This window comes from Strix uralensis, chromosome 5 (assembly GCF_047716275.1).
Source record: "Strix uralensis isolate ZFMK-TIS-50842 chromosome 5, bStrUra1, whole genome shotgun sequence".
Taxonomy (NCBI): Eukaryota; Metazoa; Chordata; class Aves; order Strigiformes; family Strigidae; genus Strix; species Strix uralensis.
Window position 1 is genome coordinate 58,614,514 of NC_133976.1, and position 14,455 is coordinate 58,628,968.

General features: G+C 51.8%; 1 protein-coding gene across 1 annotated transcript; it reads left to right on the plus strand.

Moving 5' to 3' along the window:
* Positions 1–992: 992 nt before the first annotated feature.
* Positions 993–11,875, plus strand: SOX10 (SRY-box transcription factor 10). The gene is made up of 4 exons (XM_074871178.1): positions 993–1,134; positions 2,303–2,761; positions 8,715–8,980; positions 9,380–11,875. Exons 2-4 carry the CDS (start codon positions 2,352–2,354, stop codon positions 10,093–10,095), a joined length of 1,392 nt encoding a protein of 463 aa, XP_074727279.1. The 5' UTR covers positions 993–1,134; positions 2,303–2,351; the 3' UTR covers positions 10,096–11,875.
* The last annotated feature ends 2,580 nt before the right edge of the window (positions 11,876–14,455 follow it).

Here is a 14,455-nt window from a genome sequence, read left to right on the forward strand (position 1 = left end):
GATTTTTTGTGGGTAACCCCTCATAGTACAGCGTTGGTGTTGGTCTATATCAGCCCTGGTGATAAAGGAAACTGAAGAAGCAAACTACCAGAGGCATCTGGGAAGGTAAACGAGCTAGAAAATGGAAGATGTGATGAAGAACATCCTAACTCATTGAGTGCTGAGATCTTCTATATGTTCTAGTGCACGAGCAGCAAGAAAGAGGGTGAGTGAGTGTGAGAGAGTCCTTCTTGTCAGGAGACCTCCCTTTTCTCATGAAAGACCCCACATTTGCCTTCAGGAGCAATTCAGCATGTGGGAGGAAGCAAAGCCTGCTTGTCTTGGCAAGACCCCACATGTCATGACAAGCCCATCTCTAGGGTACAAAAGTCCTAAGAACGTTCAAACTGGTATCCACTGTCCAGCAGCATGGTATTTTCCCTGGACCTGATGTCCTCCATCCTTGGGACACCCCTGACCTCCTGCATCCCCTTCCCCACCCCGCAGACTCAGGTCTAAATGAGATGCCCTTTTGGCAGTGTCCTGACCCTGGGGTCTCAAGCCAACTTGTTGCAGCACAGTGGGGTCCCCGTGAGACTCTGTGATGGGGACCAGGGATTCATTTGGCACGTGGGGGGCATCAGGCCCTGCAGAAGCAACTGTACTAGCCGGGGGAAGGAGGCGATCCTAGTCCTGGGGTGCACACCCATCTCTCCCATCACCCCAACCCCCCCAGGACTGAATCCTTCAGCACCATCTCAGGGGCGGCCATGCCGCTGAGAGCAGCCCAACGCCAGCAGCTCTCTTGAAGAAGCTGGCACTGGGGGAAAGTGGGGAACGTGCTGGCAGCCGAGGTGGGGTGGGGGCTGCCTGTGTCCCCTCCCCGCCGTCCCCGACCGACCATATTCTGGCTCTGAGGAGTGCTTGGCTCCACCTTCCGCCCTTCCCTCCCCCGGTGCTAAGCAGCAAAGCCAGCTAGAGACATCCAGCCAGGGTATTAGTAAAAACCAAGCCTCCCTCTAGGAATGGCACTTGCCTAAGAGCCTCCCCACGCTGCGTGCCCCGACGCTGCTGGGGCTGGGAGGGAGAACAGGGGGGCTACTGGGATACAAATCACAGCCCTCGCAGGATCTGCCAGGCACACCGGACAGCAACGTAAGTTTTCCTACCTGAGCTTGCTTGCACGCATGCACGCACACGTTTGCTCGCGCTTTTTTCCCTCTACTTTATCTTACTTTTTTTGATTTCCCCAGCAAGGGTCCATGTCACCCTCTGAAACTGGAGGGATAACAGTCCTTGCTCTGCACTGGATCTTCTTCAGCTAAGCAAGAGACATGCTTTTCTATCACTTCTTCTTTTCTTTAATTTCTTTCTTCTTTTTTTATTGGGGGGGGGGAGGGGATAGAGGGGCCTTTATTTTTAGAGTGTTTCTTTCTTCAATGGGGAAATTGCTGTACAGTGGCAGGGACTTTTAGAGGTGGCTGCAGACAGAAGGAGAGAGGAGGAGTGTGTGGGGCAGGCAACCCAAAGCCTTGGCTTTTCTCAAAGTTAAACTTGGTTTGTGTTTTTATCTCTCTCTCTCTATATATATATATGAATGTGAATATGTATATGCATACATACACATAGACGGGTGTGTGTGGATGCAATGTAGATGTATTTTAACTCTCTGGTTTATGAGCTGAGAGAGGAGAGTGAGGGATGCAGAGGCACTTTTCCACAGCTGGGATCAGGGTCTCCATGTGCAGATGCAGGGCCCAGGCTGGTTCCCTGCCTGGTGGGGCTGCCTGCTCAGCTACCCCAGTAGCCAGGGTATAGGTCCCTTCTGATTTATCGATATGGTGCCAGTGCTTCCCCTCCCATGCCTCCCCCTGGGCACCGCGCTGGCATTTCACCGCACATCTTTGAAAGAAAGGGGCACTTCCCCACACAAATTTTGTGGCCGTCCCCTCATTCCGCTCCCTGTAGGGAGCTGTGCCTGGGCAGGATGGTCCATGTGTCTCTCCTTTCAGGTCCCCAACACCCTTATCCCTCTTGCTGCAGGCCCCTCTGCACATGTCAGCTCCAGACGATTGCAGAGATAGGGAGCAATATCCCAATTAATCAGGGGCCCCGACCCATCCCCACCCCCATTGATCACGGGTTTTGCGGTGTGCACGGCAATTGCTTTGCTTGCGCTTTTATCAAGCAGCCCCTGTCTCGTGGTCAGCTCTTCAGAGACCTCAGAATCCCTTTCAGATTTGGTGGTTGCTTCTCCTTTTCTCTTTTTCTCCCCTCTCTCCTTTCTTTCCTTTGTTTTTGTCTTCCTCCCTCCCCTCCCCAGTGAGAAGAAGGACGCCAAGAAGGAAGAGAGAGAGGGCTCAAGAGCAGCAATGGCTGATGACCAAGACCTTTCAGAGGTGGAGATGAGCCCAGTGGGCTCTGAAGACCACCACTGCCTCTCACCAGGACCTTCCATGGCGTCGGACAACTCCACACACCTCACCAGCTCTGGGAACGGGGAGATGGGGAAGGTCAAGAAAGAACAGCAAGACTCGGAGGCGGACGACGACAAGTTCCCCGTGTGTATCCGTGAGGCAGTCAGCCAGGTGCTGAGTGGCTATGACTGGACCCTGGTACCCATGCCCGTCCGGGTCAATGGAAGTAACAAGAGCAAACCTCACGTCAAGCGGCCCATGAACGCCTTCATGGTCTGGGCACAGGCTGCCCGGAGGAAATTGGCTGACCAGTACCCACACCTCCACAATGCTGAGCTCAGTAAGACCTTGGGGAAGCTCTGGAGGTAAGAGCGGGCAGGCGGGCAGAGGGAGAGCATGAGGGCTGAGGTCTGGAGGTGTCCTGGAGAAGACTGTGTGGTCACATGGAAGGATTGAAACTTAGCGGGATGGAAGCGGTGTCCCTTGAGGGGACTTCCTTCCCTGCGGGCAGCCCCCTCACAGGAGGCGCAGTTGGTGACTGGGGCAAGAGTGGTGGTTGGATGTAGCGAAGGCTTCCTCAGCAGAGCTCACCTCCATCCTGGGCAGCAGTCCTTTCCACATGTTTCCCATTAATTTCTGTTGTTCTTGACCAGGACACTTTCCTCCTGGTCCTCTCCTGCCTGACTGCCGGGGGAGATCTTGTTTTCTTGGCTCACTGTCTCTGTTGGGCCAAGTTGTGCCCAAGCAGTAACTGGGCTGAGCCCCATACAACTTAACTCACTGGTGGCTGCCTCAAGCCTGTTTGAACTCAGGTCCCAACACCAACAGGGGTTATTTTCCATGCAGTGCCACAGAGCAAGTAGCAAACCAAGTTACGGCTGAGGAAGGAGAAAGGTTAGGGGAAAGGAGCTAGGCAGTCGGAGCCCCACACCCATCCTTCCCACGGCAGTCCCGTTTTTGGCAGGCCATGCAAGTGCAGTGAGATGGACAAGGAGAGACCCTGCTAGAAAGGGGGGCTGAGGCTTACAGAAAGGAAGAGACCTGCAACAGTCCCAGCCTTAGCAGGCTCTCTTGCAACAAGCTGGCTCAAACCAGCCCTTTGCACCCAGAGAGATGCTCTTGTCGGCACACACACGCTCATTCTTCTGGCCCCACCAGTTTGTTGCACCCGTTTTCATTTCGGCTTTGTGCAGATCCCCATGTCCTTTACATACCCTCCCCAACCTGCTCCTCCTTCCTCCAGCAGACCGATGGGCTGCCCCAATTTATTGCAGCCAGCCCATCGGTGTGCAGAGAACCGTCATGGCCAAACTAAGTGTGTCAGGCTGGCCATGCCACTTCTGTTCCATCTGACAGTCTCTGCCGATAATCCCATCAACCTGTTATAAATATTTTCTGCCACAGGCCTCCAGCACTGTCCCCCCCACCATCGCCTTGCACCAACCAACGCAAACCAAGGCTCATGCAAATGTGCCCTCCCATTCTCTCTCCTGACAGCATTTTGTGGAGGAAGTCCTCAACCTTGGGTGCACCAAAAGACATTTTTCCAAGCAGAAGCAAAACACACCCCATCCAGCAGCTAGTACCAAGAGCTCCTCCTGTCTTCAAACCTCCTTGCTCATAAAGAACCAAGCCCTTGGGCATTAGTGTCTCCCTCTGCTATGTCAGCCTGTTTACCCCAATGTGCCAGTGTCTAGTGTAACTCCAGCAAAGGGATTTCTTTGGGAAGTCGAAGGCATGCTTGCGGATGTCTCATCTGATGCTCTTTCTCGCTTTGTTCACTGCTGCCTTCCTTTTACCACACCACTTGCTCCTGCCGGGGGCTCTGCTGCCAGCCTCTGGGCTGTGAAGCTGTACTGGAAGTTGTGTGTGTGTATGCATGTAAACCCACCTTTTTTGTTCCCAAAGTGTTATTTCAAGATATCATTCCTTTATTGCAAAATATTGCCAGATTTTAGAGCAATAACCTCCCTCTAGACAGTGCATTACCCCTGAAAATATAGCGAAACCCTCCACAGGTGTCGTATTCAGGGCACAGGGAGACACAGTCCCCAGCCTGTGGCCACATTCATGCACCCAACTGCAGCCCTGCTCCCAGGGCACAGCTCCTGCTGCTGTCTGCATGGGTCTCAGAGCAGGGGGACGCTGCCACCAGTTGATGGTCAAGGTCCCCAGGTGTTTCTTAGGGCCTTGTGCGGCCAATGAGTGTGGGTCAGGAAGAGAAGCTTCTGGGATCAGGCCTGAGGGTGTTGCGTGCTGCTGGGTTTGTGGCTGCTTTGATTGAACACATCTCCTCTCTGAGTGTCCCTAGTGCAGGCTGTGGCTCTCCAAGCCGTGTCAGCCCCTACAGGGACCGTACAGCACAGTAAGCTCAGCTATGGGTGCAGTCGGTGTCTGGCCTGGGTATAACTATGTGAGTGTGCCTTTCTGTGAGACTGGAGGGAAATATCAGCCCACAAAACTCCAGGGGAGGTGGACCAAAAGCTACCAGGATAGTAGCCCTGAGCCTCGCCTTCCAGCCATGATACGATTGGGTCTTTCTCCATTGAGGTTCCCACTGCCCTCATCTACACTGTCCCCAAGGTATGACTGTGAGCAGCTGGGTTTTGCTCTGAATAGCTTAGTCTCAAACATTTGACAAGTGTCCCTGCAAAGGGCTCTGGCTGTTCGCATATCCCCACCCTGACAAGGTGGCCACCCAAACCCTACATCAATAGTTGCCTTGGAAAATGTGGGTGACATATTTCCATGTGGGCTGCTCTGAGCTTACACAGGTAAAGGGCATGTTAGACAGAGAGATGAGCGCTGGTAAGCACAGGTTGCCAGCAGACCACCATTAAACCAAGTATGTCCCCAGCGATTGACTTGAGTGGGGATGGCAGAGGATGGGAAATCTTGAAAGGTAGCTAGCAGATTGAGCGATAACCACAGTGCTGTCCCATGTGCTCCTCTGCAAAATAGGCTGCAATGGTCCCGGCTTTTTTTCTTAAGCCCGGCATTTGCTCCGGCTCTGTGCCACCAATACATCCTCCATTGGCCGCAGCCCTCACTGGGAAGGGTGGCAGGACATGCCCCAATGGCCACACTTCCCGTGTGGCCCCAAGTGTGGTGCCAGGGGGCTCATGGCCCCATCCACCTCCCTGTCTGTACCCACTTAGGGTGTGTGAGGGGTGCAGTCAGCAAACCGAATATACTAAAAAAGAAGGGAGCATTTCTGTGCTTGACGGTCATGAAATCTCACCTTGGCTGCTTTCCTTCCCCAGGGTGGGACAGGGAGCAGCTCTCAAATGGAGGCTGGCTGCTGAAAATGGTGGTATGACTCTCAGCCAAAATGCCAGCTAGCACCACCTCTGGGGCTGGACACAAGCGAGGCACGGGCGGAAGGGAAGGAAGGCTCAGTAGGGAGGAGCGAGGGAACCTGATGGAGGGATCTTTGCATGGAGGTGGCAGCACCCAGGGAATAGGGTCATGCCCACAAAATCTGGGGCCATGGACGTGTAGGAGCACCCACACGGCTGCCTTCTGCTCCCAGCCAGCCCTTGCCATGCATCGGCCCCAATGCCCAACCCTGTCACCGCACTGACTCATCGGCAGCTGAGTCCCAGCACAGGGTCAGGCCGCTGGCCGCCGAGCCAGTCGCCTGGCACACAGTGCGGTCCAATGCCAGGCAGCAGAAGGGGAGGCTGCAAGAAGCAGGCAGAAAGGTTGTAGCCCTTCTTTCTTCTCCCAGAGCGGGGCGCTGGATGCTTGTCCCTCTCCCCTCGGCTCAGGAATGAGCATTCGGTGTCGGGGAGGGTGGCGAGAGCTCGGTTAAGCCCCATGAAGGGCTTTGCTCTGTGATCCATAACTTCTCTGCCCGTGCGAGATTCCTTTGCATTATGGCCTGGCAAGCGTGGGGGGCAGGAGGGGGAGGGCAGGAAGCAAGTGAAATCCAAATCCCCCCAAATCTCCTGGCCTTTGCCTGGTCGCACCAGTTTCACTTTGCTAAAGCCGATTTGAGCTCTGATCCAAGTGGGAGGGAGGAGAGAGCAGGCAGCCTTGGAAAGGAGAAGGCAAAGACGTGGGGAGTGGACTTGCCGCTGTCCTGCTGCGGCACTGTGGCACTGCCCGTGGGCTGGTGTGAAGGGGAGAGGAGGTGAGGCCCTCAGGCATAGCTCAGAGGGCAGGGATCCGACTCCTGCATAGCCTCCAGCAGCTCTGGTTCATGCCATCCACCATACGGATTTGGGAGGCTGAGCTTTGGTCTCCATGGGAGGCTCTGCTCTGAGCTCGCCATGTAGTCCACCCTGCAGATCAAAGCTGACTGTGCAGCCTACAGCTTTCTCACTCCGAGAGGAGCCCGTGTAGAGAGAGACCTTTCATTCCCAACCACAGCATCTTATTAGCTTTAGCACCATCTGGGCTGGGAGTGCAGGGACGCTGGAGCCTGGCTGCCTTGTAGTGAAGTGTCCCAGGTTGCAAGGCTGCAGTTTTTGCCTCTATTCTCCATCTCCCATGGAGACGGGGTGTTCTGCAAGGCTGAGGATTTTGGCAAGGCAAGGTCGCTTCCCAGTCCATGATGATTACGAGGGTTGGCCATGATGTCGCTTTGGACCCCTTGGAGGGCAGTCTGGAGCAGCGCAGGCTGAGGGATTAGAGCCCTCCGGGACGTGTGAGCATGGTGTATGGTGGCGGGAGGGAGACAGGAAAGCTGGTGTTGGATTCACAGTGGCTCAATTGCTTTAATCTCCAGGATTAAAGCAGTGGAGGAATGTGGTGTGTGGCTGCGACCTGCTCAAACTGCCTGGAGTGAACCCAGGTCAGCACTGTAATGGGCTCCAGCCCGTGACACGCACCTTCTGGCTGCTGGCTGAGGGGATGCACAAGGATCAGGGGAAAGAGGCTGCTTAGGAACCAACCCATTACTTGCTGGCAAACCCTTTGCCCTGGCAGATTTATCTGTGTGCTCCTTGAGCCATGTCTCCTCTTCATCTTCAGTTTTTCAGCCCAGTTCAGGCCTTTGTATCTTCCTCAGTGTCTACAGCTTAACAGAACTGGTCATGTTTTAGTGCTAAGTGCTCCGGGTGCACCAAGGTGCTGGCACAGCCCCATCCCCAGGTAGTTCTTTTGTTGGGGAGAAAAAGGCATGGACATATCATAATAGAGAATTTTTTGTTGTTTGGGAGCCCTGCCATTTCTAACAGCTGTTGGAGTTGCAAGTCATGGGAAGCCTAGTCCCTTCTGAGAGCACTGGTTTCTGGTTGGAAGCAGGATGACCTTGAGTCACAAGAATATTTGAGGGGAAAAATCATAAAATGAAACTGAAGTGCTTCCAGCAGAGACACTGCTAAAGGCTTGAGCAATAAGCTTGATCTCATCTTCAAGTGCTTTGAGCCATCCTGCCCGCACATTTCACCATCTCCTCAGAGAGCCTATCTTAACTAGAGCAGCCCATGATCTGGCAGGCATACAGAGAAGGAGCTTACATTTCTGCAGTGCCTTTCATCCAGAGACCAAAACTCATCTATTTCTACAAGGCTAGCAACATAGAAGCTAATTTTTTTACAACAGCTCGGCTAAGTTCAAGAAGGGCTGGTCCTTTGTACTTCAGCCTTTTGCATCATCCATGTCTAAGGTGAGCAGGAGCGCCAGGAATAGCAGAATAGTTTCCCCTCCTTTGAAATTTTAATTCCCTTCTAGGATATTGCAAGATGCTTAAAGGCCCAGCAAGCTCCATGCAGCAACATGGGTATTGTGGAGCCAACACCAATCGCTGCCGTTTGTGCTCAGTAGAGTCTCAAACTTGGAGCAGAGCCTATGGAAGGGTGTAACATTAAACTGGAGTAAATACAGTCTGGGGAAGAGAAAAAGACATGTGGGAGGCAGCACTGCGGATAGCAAGGGTGACCCACACTGCCTTAGTCCGAAGGATGATCCCAACTGCCCTTAATTTGCCCAAAGTCTTTGAAGGAAGCTTGTCCAGCCTTATTTTACACAGCTTATTTACACAGCTATGAAAGGCTGTGCTTTGCCTTTGGACAGCGTAAGAGAAGGCGTTGAACTTACTGAGGTGACACTGCTGGGGAAGGGGGACCCAGCGCTGGCACCAACCAGTGTCAGGGCTTAATAATTAACGAGGAGGAGGAAAACATTTCTGTCTCCACTGAAACGCTTCCAAGCTCTCCCTGTTGTTCTGGGAAATACTCTCAATGGGGCAACACCCTGACGTCTGGATTTACACACTGTGTCCCAAGATGCTGTATATAGCTGGGGTTTTTTTCTGATGTACCTGCCCCTCTCCTTCTCTTCTTCTCTTCTTTACCACCTTGGCCTCTGCAGGCTGTTGAACGAAAGTGACAAGCGGCCCTTTATTGAAGAGGCGGAGCGGCTGAGGATGCAGCACAAGAAGGATCATCCTGATTACAAGTACCAGCCCCGCCGGCGGAAAAATGGCAAAGCCACTCAGGGTGAGGGCGAAGGCCAGGTGGATGGGGAGGCTGGCGGGGCTGCCGCCATCCAGGCCCACTACAAGAATGCCCACCTGGATCACAGGCATCCCGGTGAAGGGTCACCCATGTCTGATGGTCATCCAGAACACTCCTCAGGTGAGTCCCAGGTCTCTGTGAACCTACTGACAGGTTTCAGCCAACTCAGAGGCTCAAAAAAGACAAGTCATCATGGTGAAAGCCTTAGTGATGTGGCTCACACCTTGCTCATGACCCAACAAATTCTGCTGGAGTCAGCAGTATGGGGACACACCTGAGTTTCACAGGCACTTGCATTCCTCTGGACAGGCAAGGTATTGTTGCACCCTCCCTCTTTTTCCACAAGATGATATAAAAAGGTTTGGTTTTGGCTGGCTATTTCTCTCTTCCTCCACTGAAGTCTCCAGCCAGACAGTTGCTGACATACCGGGAGGAGCAGAGCTGGGCTGTGTATAAAGCCAGGCATAAAGTGGTAACTCACCTCTCTCTTTCCTCCTCAAAATGTTTTTCACATTGCAGGTCAGAGCCACGGGCCTCCCACACCTCCTACTACCCCTAAGACTGAGCTGCAGGCAGGCAAAGCCGACTCCAAACGAGAAGGGCGTTCTCTGGGGGAAGGGGGAAAGCCACACATTGACTTTGGCAATGTGGACATTGGGGAGATCAGCCATGAAGTGATGTCCAACATGGAGACCTTCGATGTCAATGAATTCGACCAATACCTGCCGCCCAACGGACACGCCGGCCACCCAGGCCATGTTGGGGGCTACGCGGCAGCGGCGGCTGCTGGCTATGGCCTCGGGAGCGCCCTGGCTGCAGCCAGCGGACACTCTGCCTGGATCTCCAAGCAGCATGGAGTCTCCCTGTCCACTGCCACCTCATCGGTGGTGGACTCCAAGGCCCAGGTGAAAACAGAGGGGTCCACCCCTGGAGGTCATTACACTGACCAGCCCTCCACCTCCCAGATAGCTTACACATCCCTGAGTCTGCCCCACTACGGTTCGGCCTTCCCTTCCATCTCCAGGCCACAGTTTGACTACCCGGACCACCAGCCCTCAGGACCCTACTACAGCCATTCCACCCAAGCCTCTGGCCTCTACTCTGCCTTCTCCTATATGGGACCTTCCCAACGTCCCCTTTACACTGCCATCTCTGACCCTGCACCCTCTGTGCCACAGTCCCATAGCCCCACACATTGGGAACAGCCCGTGTATACGACTCTCTCCAGACCGTAGGGAATGGGGAACGGTGACCGAAGCAGCGACGGAAAGGCTCCGAAGAATCAGCACAGGCAGAAGAGCCTCCGAACTCCGAGGTCACTCAGTGCCATCCAGCCACCAGAACCCACTGAGTATACAGAAGTGCCTTTCTTGACCCCGGCTATCGCTGGCTCACCCGCCTAGAGGAAGGTTTTTTGTCCTTTCGCCCTTTACCAATTTCATGCAGGCCACATGACTGGCTTGCGACACCTTATTGGCCTTCTAGATGAGGAGGATTCTAGACATGGAGTGACTGGTCCATGGTGGGTTTCATTGTGCGCACCCTGGACTGTATGATGAGAGAGACTGTCGTTTCCTTCCCCTCCCCAAACTGCTCCAGGGAGTTAGCAAGTGTTTCCAACAGGCCACAATGGCCAACACTTTGTCACCTGCTGCGGGTGAAAGGTGGTTGCTCAGCCTTGGTGAACACGTTATGGGAGGAGTAGTAGGGAAGACGGCACAGCCGGCTTCCTTGCGATCAGCGTCGTGCAGCAGTCCTGCCTAAGATTCAGACATGCATGAATCTTGAACCCCGCTGGAAGACCAACCTGCGCTTGCTTCCCTGCTGCTTTCCACAGCTGCATCCTAGCTTTTCTCCCCGCCTCTTCTCTCCATCCTGTCTGTTTAATCCCACACTCTTTCCTGCATGGAGATTTTAAGGCTTGCCTGAACAATGCATAGGACTCAGGAACCACATTGTCGGTCTTAGTGTTACTCATATCACAGCCTGTGTGCACATGCGTGTTCATGTATGGAGGTGCAGGAGAGGTGGGGAAGGACCAGTAAATTATTAAGGTGCTGTGGGTGAATCCTCCTTTCTTAAGATTACTCTATATCGTTCATTCATGTCTGGCATTTCTGGCATCTAAGTCTTTTCTAATCTCTTCAGTATCCCAAGCAATCTCTGAGCAAACTTGGTCCTTGCTCTTCCATGTCTGACTGTGCCTGCCTGAAATGAAGAGGCACCAAGAAAGCTACTATGCACTGCCAACACCCTGAGTTGATTCCAATACTCTCTTTGAACACCCACTCCAAACTCAGGCTGATGGGGTGTGCATCCCTGCTTGTTTGTTCAGCATGTCTTCCAGTCAGTCAACACCTCCCTCCTACCTACGCTGAGGATGGAAAGATACTCCTGCAGCTTTAAGCAAGGTAGATAACGCACCCGATCTTGGATGAGTGTAAAGAAAAGAAGTCTATTTAGGTGCAAAGGAATTTGTTTTCCCCTCTGGGTTTCAAACTGGAAGCAACCAGCTCTCACAGTCAGATCAAGCTCCTTTTTTCAGCCCAACACCCAAGGACAGTCTGCTTATTTCTCCTTTCTCACCTCCAGGACTGGGGTGGTTTGTCCTGCCAGGGAGTGAACTGGCACAAAAGTTGCTGCAGGAAAAGATGACTCCCGGCAATTGATTGCAGAGACATGTTGTGGGACCTTCCAAAGGATAATTCCAATCTAAAAGATAAAATACTTTGACCAAACATGGACTGTAATTGGTGCCGCTGTATCCCTCTGCTATGACTGCCAGATGCCCTTCCTGCCTCCCTTAGCTATGGATGACTTATCCTTGTGGTGTCTGAAAAGATCATGTAGAATGTTTGTTCCTTGTACGCATGTAACCTCTTCCAGCCTTGACCCCTTATTTATGCAAGTAGCACCTTCCTCCCCCACCTCCCTTTCCCCAATGTCTGTGCTGTCCTAGCACCATTAACTCTGCATTAAACATATGGAATAATAAACTTAAAAGTTTCATTTTCATGTGTCTGGTTTTTTTTGATGTCTTTTCTGCAAGTCTCTGTTTTTCCCCCAGTAAGTGTATGATGGGTCACACCACCGCCACACGGATCCTGTGCACAGACCTCCTCTGCCTGTCATGAAGAGGACACAGGCTTACCAGACTCCTTCACAGAGATGAAACTCATCTTCTGTTCACACCCCAGCTCCAGCCATTTCTTCAGTGAGAAAGTAGTAACACTGATTTCTGTTCTTCAGCTAAGATTCAGCACGTGCAACTAAGAAGAGTGCTGTTTTGCACGTGCTTCACCCAAGAATTTCTTAGTGTGATTGTTAGCGCTCTCCAGAATAGGAGCATGGGGTTTCTCATCTTGGTTCCTCATCACCAGGTGGCAGATGATGTACCTTAAAAAAAACCTTCCTCACATACACAAACTTGAGTATTTTGGAAGCAACCACTAGTTTCTCTGCAGAAACTCAACCCCCCTGGCCTCTTGCCTTCCACAAGCAAAAACCTAAATACAAACACTCACACAGAGAGAGTATATTCAAGAATAGATGTATATACCTAATTACTTGTTGAAGAAGACATCCTGGGTGTAGTCAGGTCCTCGGAGGCTATCTGAAGATGTTTGGAAAGAAAACGTACAGCAGATATCAGTCTGCTTAAGAACACCTCTCAAGGCCAATGGTAGCAAGGTAGGATCCCAATCAACACAGAGACTCCACAACAATTACAAACTGATTCCAAAGGGCTTCAGTGCCAATGCACATGATCGATCCAGTGAGTTTGTGTTCACTAAACACTTTATGGGTGAGTAGAGTAAGCAGGATGTCTAGGAACTGTGGGACACGTTCAGAGCTTTTCAAAACTCCCAGCACTATTTGGATGAAGTCCTGCATAGGGCCAAGAGCATCATCAGCAGAATGGCTTAATGGATCTAAGAATGGTGATGCTAGCTAAAGAGCTCCATGTAGCACAGGACTGTGGCCATTCACTGGAGAGGACAAGAAATCTCTACCCCAAATTACAGGCTGTGGGAAGAGTCCAGAAGGGAAGTACTGCATTGCTGAGCAGATCAGGAGCATATGTGGGGACGAAGGGAAGCCACGGTGGAGTTAGGGGTAGGAGAGCTGATCACAGGGGTGGGAGAGAGAAGGGAGATGGTGTGGATAAACAGAAGAGTAGGAAAAGAAAGTTCTTAACCACACACAAGTACCATTCTCCAGCTCTTCAAAAAGCAAATTAAGAAAGTGAGTGGGCTCTGCCTCAACCATTCTCTAGTGGAAGGCAATGCCTCCTCTCATCTAGGAGGGTCCTCACAACTAAGACAGGACTGAGAATGCAGCTGGTAACAGAGGGGTTAACCACTCCTCCTCCAGCCTAGCAGGAGCTGGCCCGGCATCCTTCCCTATCCTTTTAATCGTATCTGATACAGATGCAGGGCTGGGGAGGGGAGGCGGGTAGTGAACAAAGAAGCCATTTAAAAAAAAAAAAAAAAAAGACAAGAAAACGACCCCCGCAATCCATGGCAGACGCCAAAACGATTGCACAAAGGCACCATTTCAGGGCTGAAATTTCACCGCACCAACGTGATTAAAGGATTCCATGGAGGGTGGGGGAAGAAGGCTGAAGGCCACAGTGCTGCATATTAACCTTTTCTTGGTAAGGATGGCCTGGACCAGGAAGCATTTGTGTTCCTCCCAGTCGACTCCCTTCCCACACCTGCAAGCATCTCCACATTCCCTTTGACCTGTCATTTTGCCCAGGGACCCATTCAGCTCTTGCATTATTGCCTCCAAAACCAGCCCCTCCTGTGCACACCAATACAGGAAGGATGGACTGGTGCTTTTACAGGGAGCAGTAAGAGAATGACATTCATGGTTGGTTATATGAGCTGAGTTCCCAGGCAGGTGGATATAAACTCCCTTTGGGACACAGATGTTCATGTGCAGACACTGACCACACATACAGCATGGAGAATGCACACTTTATATATAAGCACATGCTTTAACACAAACTAGTTGGAAATATTCTTCCTGGACCAGTGCAAAGAGAAAAATTAATGTAACACAGAAACCATAGGTGAGGTGTGCCTTCCCTTTTTGAGAACGGTCAGTGTTAGGTTAATGGTTGGACTAGATGATCTTCAAGGTCTTTTCCAACCTTGATGATTCTGTGATTCCCCCTTCTTCTCTTCAAAAAAAAAAAAAAAAAAACCCAAAAATTCCAAGAGCGCTTTTTAATAAGTTAATTGAGAAAGACTCAGTATGCTCTGCTCAAGAGCTCAGATCTTCTTCAGGCAGAACCAGAATCCTTGGAGCCCACAGATCAAGAAATGAGAATTAGGTAGTGGCTGGCTGGAAGCCCTTACAGATTGTAACACATCCACCCAACTCTTGGGCACGTAACCAGAGGCTAGACTGCAGGTACCTGAAGGGACAAATGACTGATCTTTCATCATGCTACAGATTAAAGGAACTCTAGGATTTAACTACTGTTGTGCCACTGTAAGAACCACCAGAGTGTGTACAACTGAGATGGCTGGAGAGCACCCACACACCCAGGACCATCATTCCCACTGCATGTCAGAGAACGGCCGT